Consider the following 17,704-nt stretch of genomic DNA (forward strand, 5'->3'; position numbering starts at 1 on the left):
CTGTGTTGCTCCAGAGCCTCCAGGGACAGTGACAAGTGGCCAGGATGGGAGAGGCCTCGAAGGTCTCAGAAATGGAGGTCAAGCATCAAAATTTCATTTCATCCCAGGAACATGGTGTCCTAGGCATTGGCCATTGGCACCTTGTGCCTCCCCAGGGGCGTTGTTCCACGCGGCCTCCCGCAGCCTGTCCTCCTGTACGGCTGGCTGGGCTGGGCTGGGAGGAGAGGGAAGTGGGCGGTCAGTCACCCGGCTGTGCCAGCAGCTGGTTTCATTGAACCCACTGAGGCCCGTGGCCACGCTTGGCCTCAGCTGGCCTGGCCTGTGGCCCTGGGAGGCCTGGTTTTGCTCTGGGGGGTGAGTGCTGGGCTCTGCTCCGCCAGGAAAGCTCCCTGTGGGTTTTCTGAGGTTTCAGCCAACTTTTCTCTTCCATTAATGCCCTTCAACAATTGAAAGCAAGCTTCTGGCTTAAGCGGCAAAACTCAGACTTGGAGTGAGGCAGCCTGTGCCCAGGCCTCCAATTCGGAGACCACGGCTTTCCAAGTAAACCACGTGGGACGAAAGAATCTTAGTCTAACCCAGATATGTATCTCCCACTCCCGTTGTGTGTGCTACAGTCACTTTTTTCAAGAGTTTGTTAAATTCAGTGTTTTAGCTGGGAGACGAGGACTTGTCCGTGCCTTTGGGGTGTCGTGTGGTGTCTTGGTGCGTGATCTCCATCGTGCCGTGCTCGCGTCAGGCTGAGCCTGTCTCCTCCAGCGCTTCCCATCTCCTGGTGGCAAAAACGTTCACGACCTAGATTTTTGAGACGTTAGAGTTCCTCTAGCCCCTCTGGCCTGGGCTCACTTTTCTGACTAAATTTGATACGTTCCTTTTGGTAAACAGAGCTCCAAGAGTCAGGACCGCAAGTCGGAAAGCAAAGAGAAGAGAGACATCTTGTCCTTCGATAAAATCAAAGAGCAGAGGGAGCGAGAGCGCCAGAGACAGCGGGAGCGCGAGATCCGGGAGACGGAGAGGCGGCGGTAAGGGCGCGGGCGCGGCGCTGGGTGGGTGGCTTCTCTGGGGTGGTCGTCCTTTCTCCCCACTGCCCCCGTAGAGCGAGTCATCTGGCTGTTCCTGGGTTTTGCCCAGATCCAGGAGGCAAGGCCGAGCACCAGTTCACAGTGACAAGTGGCATGAAAGTCCTTGAAGCCCAGTTTTGCCCAGTATTTCCCTGGTGCAGCTGGACCTTGGCCCTTGTAGGATCTCTCAGTGGGGGGGGCTTGCTCCTTCCTGCCGGGACCCTCTTTGTAAATCAGACCAAAGCCTGCAGCCGGAAGTCCGTGGGCGCCTTTCTGTGGCTTGGTTTCAGCTTGGCCAGAGAGGGTGCCCCCGTAATAGCTTCTTGAAATGCCTGCCTCAGCAGTGCCCTCTTGGTGCCCATCCTTCCCAGGCCTTGTCATTGTGAGGAGCAGTGCCCCTCTGACCCGCAGCAGCCTGGCCGTGGGGTCTGCCACGGGCCCCCACTCCCACCCCACGCTGAGCCTGTGTTTCTCCCGTCCCCGTCTAGGCTGGTGGTCCTGAATGAGCTGGACTCGAGGGACTGAGGCTGCAGGCCAGCTGCTGGCCTCGGAGTGTTGCCCTGAGACAGGAATTGGCCTTTCTCCCCTCGGGAGGCTGTTGCAAATGCTTGGGACCAGATGTGTCTGGGACTTTTCGGGTTCTGACGTGTTCACATCAGCTCACTGAGGTCCCTGGGGGTGCGGCCCAAGTCTGAAACCGTGGCCTGAGGGTGCTCTTATGTGCCACTCTGAGAGCTTTTTGACTGACCCCTCACATGAGCTCGGGGTGCAGTCTTGTACTTCTCAGGCTGGTGCTCAGGAAGTTGTAGAGTCGGGGTACTTGGGAATCTGGTGTTTGGCACTAGGGGCTGGACCCAGGGTGCTCGACCCCTGAGCCCCACCCCAGTCCTCTTTATGCTTTGCTTGGAGACAGGGTCTCCCTGAGTTGCTTGGCACCTCGCAGCTTGCGGGGGCTGCTTGGAACTCGAGGTCCTCCTGCCTCGGCCCCCGAGCTGCTGGGGTCAGGGGAATGGGCGCTGCTCCCCAAGGATCCTGGACTTTGGCCTCGAGCCAGCAGCTGTCCCGCCCGGAGGCCTCGCTGCCTGTGGCCGTGTGCTCCTGTGGTGCTGCTGGCTTCCTCGCTGCATTGGGGCCCAGTCTTGCTGGCCTGGACCCCGGCGCTTCTGTGCCTGGGCCGTGGCTCTGTCTGGGCGAGGGCCAGCTGGGCGCTTCCTACCTGAGGCCGAGGCCGACTTGCTGTCCGTGTCCGCAGGGAGCGCGAGCAGCGGGAGCGGGAGCAGCGGCTGGAGGCCTTCCACGAGCGCAAGGAGAAGGCGCGGCTGCAGCGGGAGCGCCTGCACCTGGAGTGTCAGCGGCAGCGGCTGGAGCGCGAGCGCCTGGAGCGGGAGCGGCTGGAGCGTGAGCGCATGCGCGTGGAGCGTGAGCGCAGGAAGGAGCAGGAGCGCATCCACCGCGAGCGCGAGGAGCTGCGGCGCCAGCAGGAGCAGCTGCGCTACGAGCAGGAGCGGCGGCCGGCCCTGCGCAGGCCCTACGAGCCGGACGGCCGGTGAGCCAGGCCCGCCGCCCGCGCCCCAGCGTCCCCTGCCACCGGTCGCCACCCCCGGCGCTGCAGCCTGCTCTTCCCAGTCTAGCTTTACACAGACCCCAGGTGCTGCCCTCCAGGGCTTCTGTGTGGCCCTGTGAGGGAGCACGGCTGCCAGGCTAGGGTGGCCAGGGTGGCCAGGGCCCGGCTGCCAACAGGCAGAGAAGGCGCCACAGAAGAGGAAAGCGCCTTCCCGTCCAGAAAGTAGGGTTGTTGGTCCCCAGCTTCTCGGAGCCACTTAATTGAGGGTCACCCACCACCCTGCCCCCCAGGAGCCGACTTCTCTGGTAAGAGCCAGGAAGAAGGTGATGGGATGCTTCCTGCGCTGCACGTAGCTCACCGTCACCCGATCCGACTCCTGGGCTTTCAAAAGACCCAGAGGGAGGTTGGTCTCCCGTAGAGGAAGGAGGGTAGGAGCGCAGCAGGCAGAACACCATTCGGGAAGGCCACGTGTTTCATTTTGCTTGCGTCTGAGCTCACACGGGGATCAAGGTCCTAACAGCCTGTGACACAGTTAGCGCCCTGCAGTCCCTCCCCCAGTGGTTAGCGGCTCGCCTCCTGGCAGTTTGGGGCTTTTGATTTATCACATCAGAGCGGTGACGATGGGCTGTTTAGAGATGAGCCTGCGGGGCGGCCTGGGTGCCGGGTCTGGAGGGGCAGCTCCTCCTGCCTGGCCCTTCTCCTTTTCCTCATGCTCTTCCATTAGTGAAGTTTGTGTCCTTTTTATTAAACCAGGAGAGACGATGCCTATTGGCCAGAAGGAAAACGCGTGGCCTTGGAGGACAGGTACCGCGCTGACTTCCCCCGGCCGGATCATCGCTTCCATGACTTTGACCACCGAGACCGAGGCCAGTACCAGGACCACGCTGCTGACAGGTCAGCCGTCGGTAGCCGTGCCCGCGGCAGGTGTCAGCTGTGTCCCCACCCTGTGTCGGGCCGGGTCCTCGCCCCTGCTCTCAGAGTCTTGTTCTCTAGTGTCTTGGTGGCCGCCTGCTCCCTCACCCACAGCTCCAGCAGGTCGCTGGAGTCGTGGTCACTTGTGCTTCCTCAGTTTGCCAAGCAGGAAGGCATCCACTGTCCTCTCTGTACAGAGCGGTCACGTCTGGCCCCAGGCAGCGTCCTGGGCCTCACACCAAGCTGTCAGGGTGGGGTTGTCAGCATGGCCAGGTTCTGAGGTGACAGCTCCCTGGGGTCTCTTCAGTCGCCACTCTGCCACAGAGCACAGGGCCCATCCTTCTGGTCATCACAGGGAGTAAATGGGGGAAGAAGGGACTTTGGGGCTGGCTGAACAGCAGAGGTTGCCACGCCAGTGGGCTGCAGAGCGTCGCCTGAGCGCGCAGCACGCCTCGGGCCTACTCCCTTGGTGGTGTGGGTGGGGATTTTACCAGTGTCTCCCCTGCCACGGTTTTGGTTTTCATTTTTCTGCTAATCCCTGTTGGGAGGAGGAGGACAGTATGTGTAGGGTTTTTTGTTTTTGTTTTATTTGGTTCCAGGAATCAAACTCGGGGGCCCTCGACCACTGAGCCCCATCCCCAGCCCTGTTTTGTATTTTATTTAGAGACAGGGTCTCACTGAATTGCTTAGCGCCTCACTTTTGCTGAGGCTGGCTTTGAACTCGCCATCCTCCACCTCAGCCTCCCAAGCCACTGGGATGACCGGTGTGTGCCACTGTGCCCGGCTGAGTGTGTGTAGCGTACTAAAATTTCCAGCACTGCAGGGAAAGGTGGCCTGGGTTCTCCGTGTGGCCCCACCTGACGTCTCTCTGCCCTTGGGCTGCGCGGGCAGAGCCACATCACCGCTCAGGAGCTCTTGGGAAATGGAAGGCGTCAGAACAGGGGGCTGGGAACAGTGGGGGGAGCCAGGGGGCTGATTCACAGGGGGATGGCGTGAGTCACGGGAGACGCTGGGGACTGCCTGAGGCTGTCAGGCCACGGGTCAGTGAGGCCTTCCAGCGAGTCTGCTTTTGAGGCTCCTCCTCAGGGTTTGCATTCAGTCACATCTTTATTCCGACCGTCCTGGGACCCGACTTCACCTCTAGAGAAGCGCATTCACGCTGAGCAGGCCAGGGAACGACAGTGCTCGTGTGGGGAGGTGGCACCCATGCCTTAGTTGGAGGACTCTAGGGTGACCAGTGGAGTGTCCGTCCCACCAGCTGCCGACTGAATGAGATCTGTTCCTTTTGCAGGAGGGAGGGGTCCAGGCCCATGATGGGAGAGCGAGACGGTCAGGTGAGTGGGGCGAGCCCGCGCCAGGGTCCTGCCTGCCTGTGCTCCAGCCTGTGGCTGGTGACTTGTACCAGGCAGGGGTTCATGGGAACAGCGGTTCTAGGAGCACTTAGCAGAGCACGTGCTTGGTGGTCTTCTCCCGAGTGGTCTCTATGGGCTCCAGCTGCAGGGCTTGAGTCAGGCACAGTGGCCTTCCTGTCATCCCAGTGCCTCAGGAGGCCAGGTGTGAGGCCAGCCTCAGCAGCATAGGAACTTTGTGTCCGACACAGTGGGTGCCCTAGGACACCCCAGGTGGTGGCCTACAGCTGGCTGGGGCATCACTTAACCACATTTGGGGGCCCTCTGGTTCAGCTGTAGCGCTTGACACTGGGGTGAAGACCACGTAGGTGGCCCTAAGTCTCTGGTACCGTGCAGGCCCTGTGGGTGCTCAGAGGAGAGGAGCGCGGCTGAGGGATGGGGTGGGCGTCTAAAGCACATGTGTGTGTGAGAAGACATCGTGCTGGCTTCTCCAGGGTCTCGGCCTCTCGCGTCCTGGGTGCTGGATTGCTCACCAGGGGCACTGAGTGGTCTGCGTGTACAGCACCGGCCTCGGGTGGCAGGCAGCGAGGGGCCCCTTGAGAGCCACACACCAGAGGGGCTGTCCTTAGAGAGGAGGAGGGGCCCATCAGGGCTGATGTCATAAGTGGCCCTTCAGCCAGGCCAGTCAGGCGCTGTGGTGCTGGGGACGCCCAGGGAGTGGGCCTCTGCCCACGAACTGCAGTGCCGGCTCAGGTGGGTTGGTGACAGAGCTGTGAGGGGATGATGAGGGGACTCTGGGGGCGAAGGGTCCCCTGGTGCAGAGCCTCGGGAAGCTCGACACCCCGGCCCCCAGCCTGCTCCTGGCTGCCCACTGCTCCCCTGGGGCCCACAGGTGGACAGGGCCTCCCGGATGGGGGCGGCCACGGCAGAGCGTCACCTGTCCCCCTTTGCCTCTAGCACTACTCAGACGACCGCCACGGCCATGGAGGACCCCCAGAGCGCCATGGCCGGGACTCCCGCGATGGCTGGGGGGGCTACAGCTCTGACAAGAGGATGAGCGAAGGCCGGGGCCTCCCCCCTGGACCCAGGTGAGTGGCAGGCCCCGTGGCTCAGGGTCTGTGAGGTTGGGCCTCCCTCCCCAGCGGGGGTGCTTGGTGTCAACGGTGGCCCCGCAGTTCCCAGCCAGCCCACCTCTGCCCCGGACTGGCACTGTCCCCAGGCTGCTGTTCCCGTCTCTGTGGCCTGTGTGAGGTGGGGCCCTGCTGCACGGGGCAGGGTGGCCTGGGCTCCTCCTGTGCCACCTGTCCCTCCATGCACTTTTGCTGGGGACTCTCTGCTTCTCCTTGGAGCTGAGCTGTTCCTGGTGTTCAAGGACACCAGCAGTTCCCACCCCGCTGCAGGTGGCAGATTGCAGCCACAGTCTGATGAACTAGTGGGACATGTTCTCTTCCCAGCGACCTACTTAGAGCTTGATGCCTCGGCGTCACTTCATCGCCTGTGGGACATTTAAGTGGGAAAGCTGTCCTCAGCCCAGACCGCAGTGGGCAGCGGCTGGTGGGCCATGTGGAGGCCTCACTCCCTGGGTCCCCTGAGCCCGGCTGGCCCAGGGCCACCGTCCCACAGCAGTAGCTGGGTACTCACACTCGGCCCAAGGCTGGGAAGCCCCGGGAGCCCCTGGTGACCCCTGTTGCTGGGACATTGGCATTGTACTGGCTGTTGATCCCGCAGTCTCTGCCTAAAGCTGTCTTGAAACAGCTTTATTGAAGTCCAGTTCCCACGCTGTTCGGTCACCCACCGGCACTGCGCCGCTCAGTGCTTTCGGGGTACTGGGAGTGGGCGAGCAGCTCGTGTGGCTCTCCACCTCACCGATGGCTCCTGCTCTGGCTCAGTGTCCTGCTGTGAGGGCACCCTGCGCCTGGCTCGCGCCCTCCTTGGCGAACCGTGATCTTTGGGTCATTTCCCACCTTTTGGCTCCGGGGCTCACGCTGCTGCGTGGGTGCGGGTGTTTCTGTTGGAACGCTGCCTTCCCCCTCGGGGGCCGCCGGAGCCTGGCTTTGCCGCTCACAGACAGATCTGTGTAAAGCCCGTTTTGTTCCCTCATCCCAGACGTGGGACACTCATAAAAACCTAAATGTGGTATGTAGCATGACTTTATGGTTGTGTGATAACAATAATTAAGGACATGGTCATCTGGGCACAGTGGCCACGCCTGTCATCCCAGAGGCTGGAGACGCTGAGGCAGGAGGATCACGAGTTCAAAGCCAGCCTCAGCAACAGTGAGGTGCTGAGCAGCTCAGTGAGACCCTGACTCTACGTAAAATCCAAAACGGGGCTGGGCATGTGGCTCAGTGGTCGAGTGTCCCTGAGTTCAATCCCTGGTACAAAAAAAAAAAAAAAGAACATGATGACGCTGGTTAGCTGGTGGCACACCAGCCTGTCTCTTCCTGTCTCTTCCTCTGCCAGGTGGGGGGCCAGAGTATGGTTTCTGACCTGTTTTAAGTGTCTGTGTCGATTTCCTTGGAATGTTCGGGGGATTGGAGCTTTTTGAGGGGCCCCAGGCTTGTCCGACGGGGCTGCACCGTGTCAGCTTCCCCTTCTGGACATGCCTTCTCATGGCTGAGCTGCAGGTCCCTGGTGGCTCGCTGCTGAGCACCTTCCCCGGGCTTTCCGCTGTGTCCTCTTCAGGGACATCTCTCTGGGGCGCAGGACTTGCCTCCTCTCATGCGCCCGGAGACGTGTCGGGACAGCTGTGTCTCTCTTCTGTTTTGGCAAAGGGGGGGACGAGACTGGGCCGAGCACAACCCGCGGCTGGAGGAGCATCAGGTCCGGGCCTGGCAGGGTGCCGTGGACGCCAGCGCCGTGGGCCGGGAGAACACGCGGTGGCAAGGTACTCCGGAGGAGAGGCGCGGCGGGGCCCAGGGCCGGAGGCCACGTGCCGGTGTCCTCAGCCTGTCCTCTCCTGCAGGTGCTGAGAGGGGCCTGTCTGGAGCTTCGGGGCCCGGGCACGCGGCGGGCCGAGGCGGCGTGGCTGGGTAAGAAGCAGCTTGCTCCCCTTCTGTGCATGTTTGGTCAACTTCACTGGGTTGGATGCTTTGAAAACACACCAAAAAGCAACTCTTTGCAGTTAGTGCAGATGTCCCTCAGTCACCTAGAATGCACATGGGTGACAGTTTGTCTCACCGCCGGCCGGGCTGCAGGGAGCAGGGCTTCAGGGACCTCTGGCTCTGTTCTAGGCGAGGCGGCTTCACACATGCTGGACATTCCCAAGGTCACGTGGTGCCTGGCGGTGGACTGGATGGTGGCGGAGTGGCCAACCAGGACCGGGGCAGCAGAGTCCCACACCCCCACCCTCACCCACACCCCCACCCGTACCCCCACTTCACCCGACGCTACTGAAGCCCCCGCACCGCGGCTCTGCAGGAAGGCGGAGGCCCTGTGAACTGGAACCTTCGAGATGGAAGCCGACCTGCCGCCGTGGCGTAGGCCGCACTGCGGGGACTCTTGTTTGTTTTTTTGTTTTGTTTTGTTTTTTGTTTTGTTTTGTTTTTTTAATAAACGTGCTCTGGCCCCGCAGCCATTTGTAGACCAGGTTCCTGTCGTGAGCATTCCATTTCCAAATAAACATTGTGGTTCACACTCCTGCACCGTGTGCCTTGCTGTGTCCACCCAGCTGGGACGCTGCTGGCCCTTCACCAGCCGGTGACCATCTCCGCCACCACCTTCCTGAGCCTCAGTGCTGCCTAGGGAGGGGCTGGCTGGGTCCTCACTCGGCCCAAGCAGAAACGGGCCCGGAGTCCGGCACCAGCCAGGCCACAGACCTTGAAGGTGGCAGTGCTGTGGTCGGAGTCATTTGTCATGGACTGGGGATGCTCCATGGGCCACCCATCCAGGCCTCGCCACTGTGCCTGTCTCTTCCTCTGCCAGGTGGGGGGCCAGGGGGCCTGTGGCAGGCTGCCTGAGGCTGGGCGAGAGGAATGGAGCCCACCTCCCCCTGGTTCCTGCGTGTGCAGGCTGATGGGACCTGTGCTGGGCAGGGGGCGCGGGCCTGCGATCCCAGCGACGAGACGGAAAGGCTGGGACGCAGCTCGGGCAGCCCCCAGCACTGCCCCACGTGCGGAGAGCCTGACAGGTGGCCTCCTGTGCAGAGTCCCTGCCCTGAGAGCAGGCAGCCTGGGGCACGGTGAGCGCTTTAGGTCTCATCAGCTGCCGGGGTGAATGTGGGTGGCATCCTGAGGCCACCCTCGGGCTCCCCATGGCCCCTCTGGACATCCCTGGCTGGGAGCTGGAGGCAGGCCTCCTGGGGCCGCAGGGCTGAGCCAGGCCTGAACACACCCGTGTGGCAGAAAGGGGACCTGTGCTACCTGCTGGTGGCCTGGGACTTCACAGACGCAGCCCTGCAGGGTGCCAACAGGATCCAGGACGCGAGGCCCCAAGGGAGTTTGTACTGCCCCCCACCCTGACCGATACCCACCCACACAGCTGCTCCCCTCCCAGAGGACGCTGCGACTGGGTCCCGGCCACCCTGCTCCACCTGCCCCCGCCGCCTCTGAAGATCCACTGCAGCAGCCCCGTCTCCTCGGGTGGCCATGTCCGGGTCCCGGGGTGGGGTGTGAGTGGGACATGGAGGGGCCACTGGAGCCCCACTGTGCCCGTCACAGTAGTCATGCCCAGGGGTCTTCTGGATGGGTTGAGGGACGTGCTGTTTAGAACCAAAGACTTCACACTGCCAGGGACAGCCTCCTGCCGTGTCTGTCTGGTCTCGGCCCTCTGCACAGGCCTGGGAGTGTGGGCGGGCCGTGGCCGGGGCACTCTGGCCTGTGGCTTCTGCCGGGTGCTGTTTGTCTATTTGTTGTGCTGGAGACGGAGCCCAGGGCCTGGCACGGCACCCCGAGCTGCACCCCTGGGCTGGTCTCCCGAAGCTGACCGGGATCCTCCTGCCTCAGCCTCCCGAGCTGCTGGTTCCCCATCGTGACCACCGAGCCCAGCAGTGCCAGACGGCCAATGTTCACGTCTCCAGGGGCGCAGTATTCTTGGAGGGAACGCAGGAGTGGGCAGTGTGCGGGCTGGACAAGCTGGCTCTATCCACCTCTGCTCCCCAGGTCCACTGTCCACAGTGTCCTCGAGGGAGAGGCCTCAGCTGACAAGCGCCAAGAACAGACCCACGTCCCTCTCCCCAAAGGCAGGAAGCCAGCCCGTGGTTCTGGCCTCTGACAGGACGACACTGTCCTGGGGGTCTTTGTCCTGGTTTCATTCCAGGAGAACGCAGGGGGACAGGGTCTCTGCTGCAGGAAGGGGCCGCCGAAGGGCCCTTGGGTCATTGCCACCCCTTGCTGCTGTGAGACGTCTCACCGCGGGCACACCTGCTCCGCCACCGGCGCCTGGGCATGGAGTCGAGGTCCCCGGTCCCACGGCTCCCTTTCCCTTCTGGAGGAGCAGCCCCGCCACCATGTCCCGAGTCCTGGGCTCCGTCCCCAGCACCACAGAACACAGACACCAAAACTAGATGCCTGATTGCGCCCTGGGGAGACCCTGAGTCAGATTGACAGAAAGTGGGATGGTGAGCGCTGGGGACAGGAGCTGCCGCGGAGTAGGACAGAAGAGTTCCCTCTGCAGAGAAGCGACAGTTCTGGGGACGGGCGTGGGTGGCGGCACACCATGAGGATGTGCTTACAGCTTAAAAGAAGATTTCCTTTGGCCAGTGGGGCGCCCACACCTGTCATCCCAGCGGCTCAGGAGGCTGAGGCAGGAGGATCACAAGTTCAAAGGCAGCCTCAGCAGCTTAGTGAGGCCCTAAGCAACTCAGTGGGACTCTGTCTCAAAATAAAATACAAAATGGGGCTGGGGTGGCTCAGCAGTCCAGGGCCCTGAGCTCACCCCCTGGTACACACACTTAGCTAAGGGTGGGGCGGACGGAGCCCAGGCACTTCCCTGGCACCAGGGGCCGCGGATGCCTCCCCACCCAGCGCCAGAAGGACCAATCCTTCTTTTTCTTTTTCTTTTTTTTTTAAGAGAGAGAGATATGGATGTTTAGTTCTCGGCGGACACAACATCTTTGTTTGTATGTGGTGCTGAGGATCGAACCCGGGCCGCACGCATGCCAGGCGAGCGCGCTACCGCTTGAGCCACATCCCCAGGCCCCCAGATCCTTTTTTTTTTAAAGGAGGAAAGCATTGGCGGCCTCCCAGGAGTGAGCGGGGGGGGGGGGGGGGCACCTGGGAAGGCCCGTGTGGGAGCCAGAGTGCTCGCGATGCCACCTTGCTGTCTGCCCACACGGCTTGCCACCAGCTGTGCCTCGGCGGCTCCACCTGAAGAAGGATCCCCGCCATCCGTGATCTATGAGCAGTGGTGTAGCCACAGAAGAGGCTCTGAATCGTGCCTGGCATACAGTAAGTGCTCCATAAATGTTGACAGTCCCGGGGAGCCCTACAGGAACAGGGCTCAGGTGCTCTGGAGTTTGGTTTGGGGGGGTGGCAGGACCAGGTGGCCCCTCACCGACGGCTGCGCGGCTACGGAGCCGTGTCACCTTCGCCACTCGCTAAATTCTGTGTTCACCACCTTGGAGCCCCCAGAGCGCAGGGTGAGCGCCCTGTTAGGCTGCTTGTCGCCGTCCCCCAGATAGTGTCAAGGGCAGCGTCACTAGAGGGCCTCTCAAGAGAAAACACCTCATATGGGGACTCCAGGGGACAGCTAGGCCGGGAGGGGCATGGGGTCCTCCAGGGGCCCAGAGAGCACCCTGGGCCTCGATGCTCCACCTGGCCTGGGTCCCCAGGCTCTGCACGCTGGCCCCCTGGGGACCTCGGTGAGGACGGGCCCCCAGCCTGGGTGCAGGCCCCACTGCCCGAGCTTCGTCCTGAAGCAGAGTGGGCAGCAGAGCGGGCCGACCCCTGCACCCCGCCACAGAAGACCCCAGGGAAACCAGGCCCCACGACCTCCCGCGTGTGCACAGCACCTATGTCACCCGGTGGCCTCCACTGGTGCTGCCCACCTGGCTGCTTCCTGAGCCCAGGGCCTGGCACGCGCTTGGCCAGCGCTCTGCACGGGCCACAGCAGCCCCAGCCACCTGCCAGAGACCCCTCCCCAGGGGTCAGGCTCCCACTCGTCCCTGCTGGACCGTCCCCCACAGCGGCCCATTAGCAATTTTTAGGAGGAGGCCGCGGTTTGGCCACTCGAGTGCAGGGAGCCAAGGATGGCGTCGGGAGCCTGCGCCGTCCTGGGGTCACACACCTTGCCAGCGGACTCTGGCGCTGCGGGGCGCCCCGTGTGCCCAGCCACAGAGACACAGGCCTCGGGCTTCTGAAGGCTGCGGCCAGGCCCGAGGCTCACAGAGCAGACCCAGCAGGGCGGGCGGGGGTCACAAGTGGCTCAGAAAATGTCCCCGAGGCCCCATGACTGGGAAGCTGCACCGCGGTCCCAGATCCAGGCTCCAGAGCCCCAGGACCCCGCCCTGGCTCGGCCGGTGCCAGGGAGGTGGCCATGGCCCATGCACCTGAGTCCTGCTCCCCAGGGTGGCCAGGCGCCAGGAAGGAAAGGGTGCCACACCTGGGGGACACACACGGAGCACAGGGGACTTGAGGGCCAAGGGGAGCTGACCGCCCCCTCAGGGAAGGGTCACCAGCCTGAAGGCCAGTAGGGAGCCACAGTAAGTCTGGGGCCCTGGAGAGGAGGCCGGCCTCCTGGGGGTCGAGGACCCCGGGCTCTGCGCTCCGCCCTCCCCAGGCCACGGGGCCCGTGGCGGGGTGAGCCGGCTCAGGGCCGGGCTCGGCGGGGTGCAGCCTGCCCCTCGGAGTCCCTGCCCCGAAGGCCAAGCGTGCGAGCTGGCGGGCAGCGAAGCCCAGGAGGCTGACCGTCCTGCCAGCAGCCCCAGCGGTCAGCAAGATGGCGTCCCACACGGGATGCATCAGGGGACAGGGCCCAGGGGAGGGCGGTGTGCGTCGGGTGTGCAGCCACCGAGTCCAAGTGCAGACTGGGACACGTGCTCTGGGCGGGGGCCTGGGGGGAGAGGGGCAGCAGGCGGAGGTGGGGACAGAAGAGATGGCCCAGGAGACACACTGGAGGGACAGGCGAGACCGGAAGACCCCAGATCCCCTCCTGCCCACTGGGTGGCGCCCAAGAGCCATGCCGTGCTACCGGCCTGCCTGTCCCCTCCCGGCCGGCCACCCCTTGGAGGAGGCCCTGGGACACAGTGGAGGCTGCAGAGGCTCCCGCTGGGACCCAGGGTCTCCCGAGTGCCCAGGCCAAGGCCCTGGGTCCTGCATGTGCGTGTCCTGTGTGCCTGTGCGGTCTCTGTGTCTGTGCATCTGGTGGGGTGACCGCCGTCCACGGCCCTGGCTGTCAGGGACAACCCCACGGTCCTGTGGCTGTTGACAGGTGGTGGCATTAGTAGAACGTCCCCTCGCCCGTCTCCTGCATCTTCCCCGGAGCCACAGGGGCACCCGCCCCCCTAGCCCCATGGAGTGTCCCTGGACGGGGCCCCGGGGGACCCGGGGTGTGCGAGCCCCTCCCTCCAGCACCTCAACCTGGGTCCGGTGGCCGCTCAGGGCCAGTCCAGCCCCGCGGGCCGCCCTGCCTGTCAGTCAGCACCCAGAGGACTCTCCGTCCCGGAAGCCACCGCCCAGCACGCCACGCCTTCCTGTGCCGCCCGGCAGGGGACTCACTCCTGCCTGCTGCAGCCTCTGCGCCCACCTTCCTGGGTGGCTTCGGGGACGTGGCACTCATTTTTTTCCTTTCTTCTTTTTGTGGCTGGGTCGGAGCCCGGGGCTGGGAAGGCCAGCGCTCTGCACAGAGCCGCAGCCCAGCCCTTTTCCTTTTGAGACAAGGCCTCCCGAGGTGGCCCAGGCTGGCCTCCAACTTGCCATCCTCCTGCCTCAGCCTCCCGAGTCCCTGGATGGCAGACACGTGGGAAAAACGAACTTCACGCCTCCTCCTCTTGCCCCTCCTGGAGACCACCCAGGTGGCCCTTGACGGGAACCGTGCTCCGGGTCCAGGGTCGTGGGGCGAGGCGCCGCTGGGGACAGTGGTGGAGGGCACCTACCCAGCGGCCCCGCCGGCACCTGCCTGCGGAGTTGGTGGGCGCAGCCCCGTCCCCGCTGCCCGGCCCCCTGCGTCCCGCTTGCTGAGGGGCTTCCTCCGTCCCTCCGAGCCCTCACGGCCCCGAGGCTCCTCACGGCCCCCTCTGCCCTGACCCCCCCCCGAGGGGCGGCTCCTCACTGGCGAAGGCCGGGCCCGCCGCTGCCCGGCTCCGCGGAGGCTGAGGCAGGAGGACTGCAGTCCCTGACGGCAGGGGGCTGCGGTGGCCGCAGCCTGGATTGCAGAAGGCTCGGCGGGAGGGACGCGTCCCCAGGGCCCGGAGCCGGGCACCCACACCCAGGAGCCTGTCACCGCCCGCCTGCGTCTGCCACCCAACCAGGGCATTCCGCGGCAAGTCGAGGTCACCATCCCGCCATCCCAGCCGCCAGGCAGAGGACCTGCTTTTCCTGACGTCACGACGAGGTCACAATTACCGTCTGTCCCAGCCACGCGTCCCTGGGCCTCCCTCTGACCCGCCCGGGTGCCAGCAGCTGATGGGCGAGGCCCGAGGTCAGCCTGGCAGGGGAGGTGGCCGGGCCTGGTGACCGGTTCTGCAGGCCGAGCCGGCCCGCCCACCTCCTCTGCGGAGAGCCACCAGGGGCCAGGGACGCCGTGCTACCCGCTCTGGGCCTTGGCGTCCCCTGGTTCCGCGAGCTCAGGACAAGGGCTCCTCAGCGGCTCTGTGGCAGGGGGATGGCAGTGAGACCGCTGTCCCCAAGCCCCAGCGACACAGCGAATTAACAAATGTCTTCATCTTTACCAACCTAAAAGGTGGGAGGACAACTGCCTTCCGTGGTGGCTTCGTTTGTTATCTGACGGAGGCGAGTCCCTCCGCTGTGTTTAAAGGCCGTCGGCGTCTCCTTTCTTTTTCAAAAACCCTGTTCACGTCTTTACGCACGTAGCTACTGGCCTGTGGTTCCTATTATTTCTAGAAGGAAGCTTTTTACATATTAAGGAAATCAGTCTTTTATCTATCACATCTGAAAAGTCTCCTCAATCCTGTCGGCCTCCTCCTCTGTGAAGGGGCTGAGCAGGCGCCATGGTCCCTTAGACACGTGAGGAGGTACCGGGAGCTAGACCCCGGGCCTCTCCTGTGCGAAGCGAGCGTCCACGCCGAGCCACGCCCCGGCCTTTTCAAAATCCTGTATTTTGAGACAGACTCGTGAAATTGCTGAGGCTGGGCCTGAACTTGCAATCCTCCTGCCTCAGCCTCCTGAGGAGCTGGGATTACAAGCGTGTGCACCGCACCTGGCAATTATTCATCTTTTCATGAAAGACTTCTGGGTTTAACGTCATGTTTCAACACACTGGGGCCGTCACTGAAGTCCCCTGTTTTCCTCCAGCCGTTGGCCATTTCTAGCTGGTGGGGTGGGTGTCTGGAAGGGAGCCTATCTAGAATCTATTTTGGTTTTAGCCATTTTAAAACCTCCTTCTGGAGTGGGCCCAGCTACGGGGGAGGCTGAGGCAGGAGGATGGCCTGAGCCCAGGAGTTTGAGGCCAGCCTGGGCAGCAGAGAGAGCCTTGTCTCAAAAATAAACCCACAGCCACCTGAAGTCTGACGGCGGGCGGGTGACGTCTGGGGCAGAGCCGAGCCTGGGGCCGGGGGCCGGGGGCCGGGCTAGTCCTGGCCCTCCCACTTCTTCCTGGGCTCCTTGGAGAGGTCACGTGTTCTCCCTCTGCCTCGGTTTCCTCGTCTGTGAAGTGGGACGTGAGCATTAAGGGGACCCACCCTGAGCACCCCGAGTCAGCAAGTGGCTGCACGCCGGTCCCCCAGCGCCTCACCCGTCCGCCTGGCCCTCACATCCACCCGAGGCCCAGGGAGGTGCAGCTCCTGCCTGAGGGGCCTGCTGGGGCAGGGCCTGGCCACACCGTCCACTGCTGGAGGGGACGTTCCACTGGCCAAGGGCAGATGTGGAATGGCTGAGGCCACGCCAGCGTCCTGGCCCAGCAGGGATGGCCTGGCGCCTGTCACGTGGGACCGGAGGGTGCAGGGCAGTGGCTGGGCACACCGCGGGCGTGTGGTCCTGAGGGGCAGCTGCCTCCTGTGGGAGCCACGGACTCTTAGTCACCAGCTGAAACCCCAGGTGGAAAGGCCACGCTTTGAGGACCCATCCCCATCGCCGGCGTTTCCCGGTGGAGGTCCCAGAGGGCTCTCCCTCTACTCAGGCCCTGGCCACCTGAGCAGAGGACAGTGTGTGTGCAGTGTGTCCCCCTCTCCCAACTGGGAGGCCCCAGAGGGCAGAGTCCACGTCCCGCAGCCCAGCCGGACACAGGCAGACGCTGGGTGAGGACATCAGGTCCTTACTCGGGGCCTGCCCTCCCAGGAAGAAGAGCCAAGTCGTCCCTGGGCCTGAGACCCCGCACCATCAGCCGCCTCCCTCCGCCACCCGCGGGCTCTGCTCCAGCCAGACCGGCGGCTCCGCGCCTCCCTCCTGCCTGCGCCCTGCCCCAGGGCCTTTGCATGTCCGCAGTCGTCCGGAGCCGCCGGGATCCCTGAGCCTGCGGTGCGCGGCTCCCTCCCTCAGATCTCCTGGGAGGCCACCGCCCCGGAGGGAGGCTCCGGCCCGGCCGCGCCCGCACTTCCCACCACGTGACCGCGGTCATCTACACGCCCCGGGTCTGGGCCGCGGCTCGCGCCACTGGAGCGGCCGGCGCCGGGCGCCATGGAGGGGCTGCGGCGCGGGCTGTGGCGCTGGAAGCGCTACCACATCAAGGTGCACCTGGCCGACGAGGCGCTGCTGCTGCCGCTCACCGTGCGCCCGCGGGACACGCTCAGCGACCTGCGCGCGCAGCTGGTGGGCCAGGGCGTGGGCTCCTGGAAGCGCACCTTCTACTACAACGCGCGGCCGCTGCGCGACCACCAGACGGTGCGCGAGGCGCGCCTGCAGGACGGAGCGGTGCTGCTGCTGGTCAGCGACCCCAGGTGGCCCGGCGCAGGGCGCGGGAGGGCGCGGGAGGGCGCGGGAGGGCGCGGGAGGGCGCGGGAGGGCGCGGGAGGGCGCGGGAGGGCGCGGGAGGGCGCGGGAGGGCGCGGGAGGGCGCGGGAGGGCCGGGGCCTCCGGAGCTGCTCTGGGTGGTGTCCCTGTCCCCGCTGCCCTCCTCCACCTTCTTCTCTCCGTGTGTCTCTTCTTGTCTCTGTCTGAATCCGCGTCTGTCTCTGCTTTCTCTCAGCGAGGGCTTCCCGGCCTCCTGGCCTCCCGGCCTCCCTGCCTCCCGGCCTTTTTTTCTTTTGCTGCCAGAGCCCCAGCCCCAGCCCCAGCCCCTTTTATATTTTGAGTGAGGGCCTCGCTAAGTTGCTGAGGCTGGCCTTGTCTCTGTGATCCTCCCGCCTCAGCCTCCCGAGCTGCTGGGATCACAGGCGTGGTCGCCGGCCCCTGCTGCCTCTGCTGCGCTGTCCCTGCCTCGTCCCAGTCCCTCTCTGCTCCTTCCCCACCCACTTGTCTCTCCACAGCTTTTTTTCTGAAACTTGCTGCCCACACTTGGAGCTGGCCACAAGGGGACTCCAGGGCAGTCCCCTGGCCGAGGTGATTGAGGAAGGGTCTCCCGCCCCAGGAGGGGTCTGCAGAGCGGTGCTCTGGCCATGGGAATGGCACCTCCAGAGGTGGAGGCCACTGGGAGCTGGGTGGCAGCTGGCACTTGGCAAGGTGGGTGGGTGGGTGGCAGAGGGGACAGGGGCTGGTCGTGGAGCCTCAGATGCCACCTGGAGGTGTTGAGCGGAGAGAGGATAGGGTGTCACAGTGTTACCCTTGTGACAC

General features: G+C 64.1%; 1 protein-coding gene across 2 annotated transcripts in view; it reads left to right on the top strand.

Annotated features, from left to right (window-relative positions):
- The window catches only part of Safb2 (scaffold attachment factor B2), a 31,898-nt gene extending 23,376 nt beyond the window's left edge, over nt 1–8,522 (top strand). For both annotated transcript variants that reach the window (XM_027952727.2, XM_027952728.2), the window contains 8 exons: nt 883–1,019; nt 2,311–2,604; nt 3,376–3,516; nt 4,826–4,868; nt 5,841–5,971; nt 7,658–7,770; nt 7,849–7,915; nt 8,117–8,522. In XM_027952727.2, the coding sequence (XP_027808528.2) occupies nt 883–1,019; nt 2,311–2,604; nt 3,376–3,516; nt 4,826–4,868; nt 5,841–5,971; nt 7,658–7,770; nt 7,849–7,915; nt 8,117–8,279 (1,089 nt within the window). In that variant the 3' untranslated portion in view covers nt 8,280–8,522. The remainder of the gene's footprint in view (nt 1–882; nt 1,020–2,310; nt 2,605–3,375; nt 3,517–4,825; nt 4,869–5,840; nt 5,972–7,657; nt 7,771–7,848; nt 7,916–8,116) is intronic.
- Nucleotides 8,523–17,704: the final 9,182 nt, after the last annotated feature.

This window comes from Marmota flaviventris, chromosome 1 (assembly GCF_047511675.1).
Source record: "Marmota flaviventris isolate mMarFla1 chromosome 1, mMarFla1.hap1, whole genome shotgun sequence".
Classification (NCBI taxonomy): domain Eukaryota; kingdom Metazoa; phylum Chordata; class Mammalia; order Rodentia; family Sciuridae; genus Marmota; species Marmota flaviventris.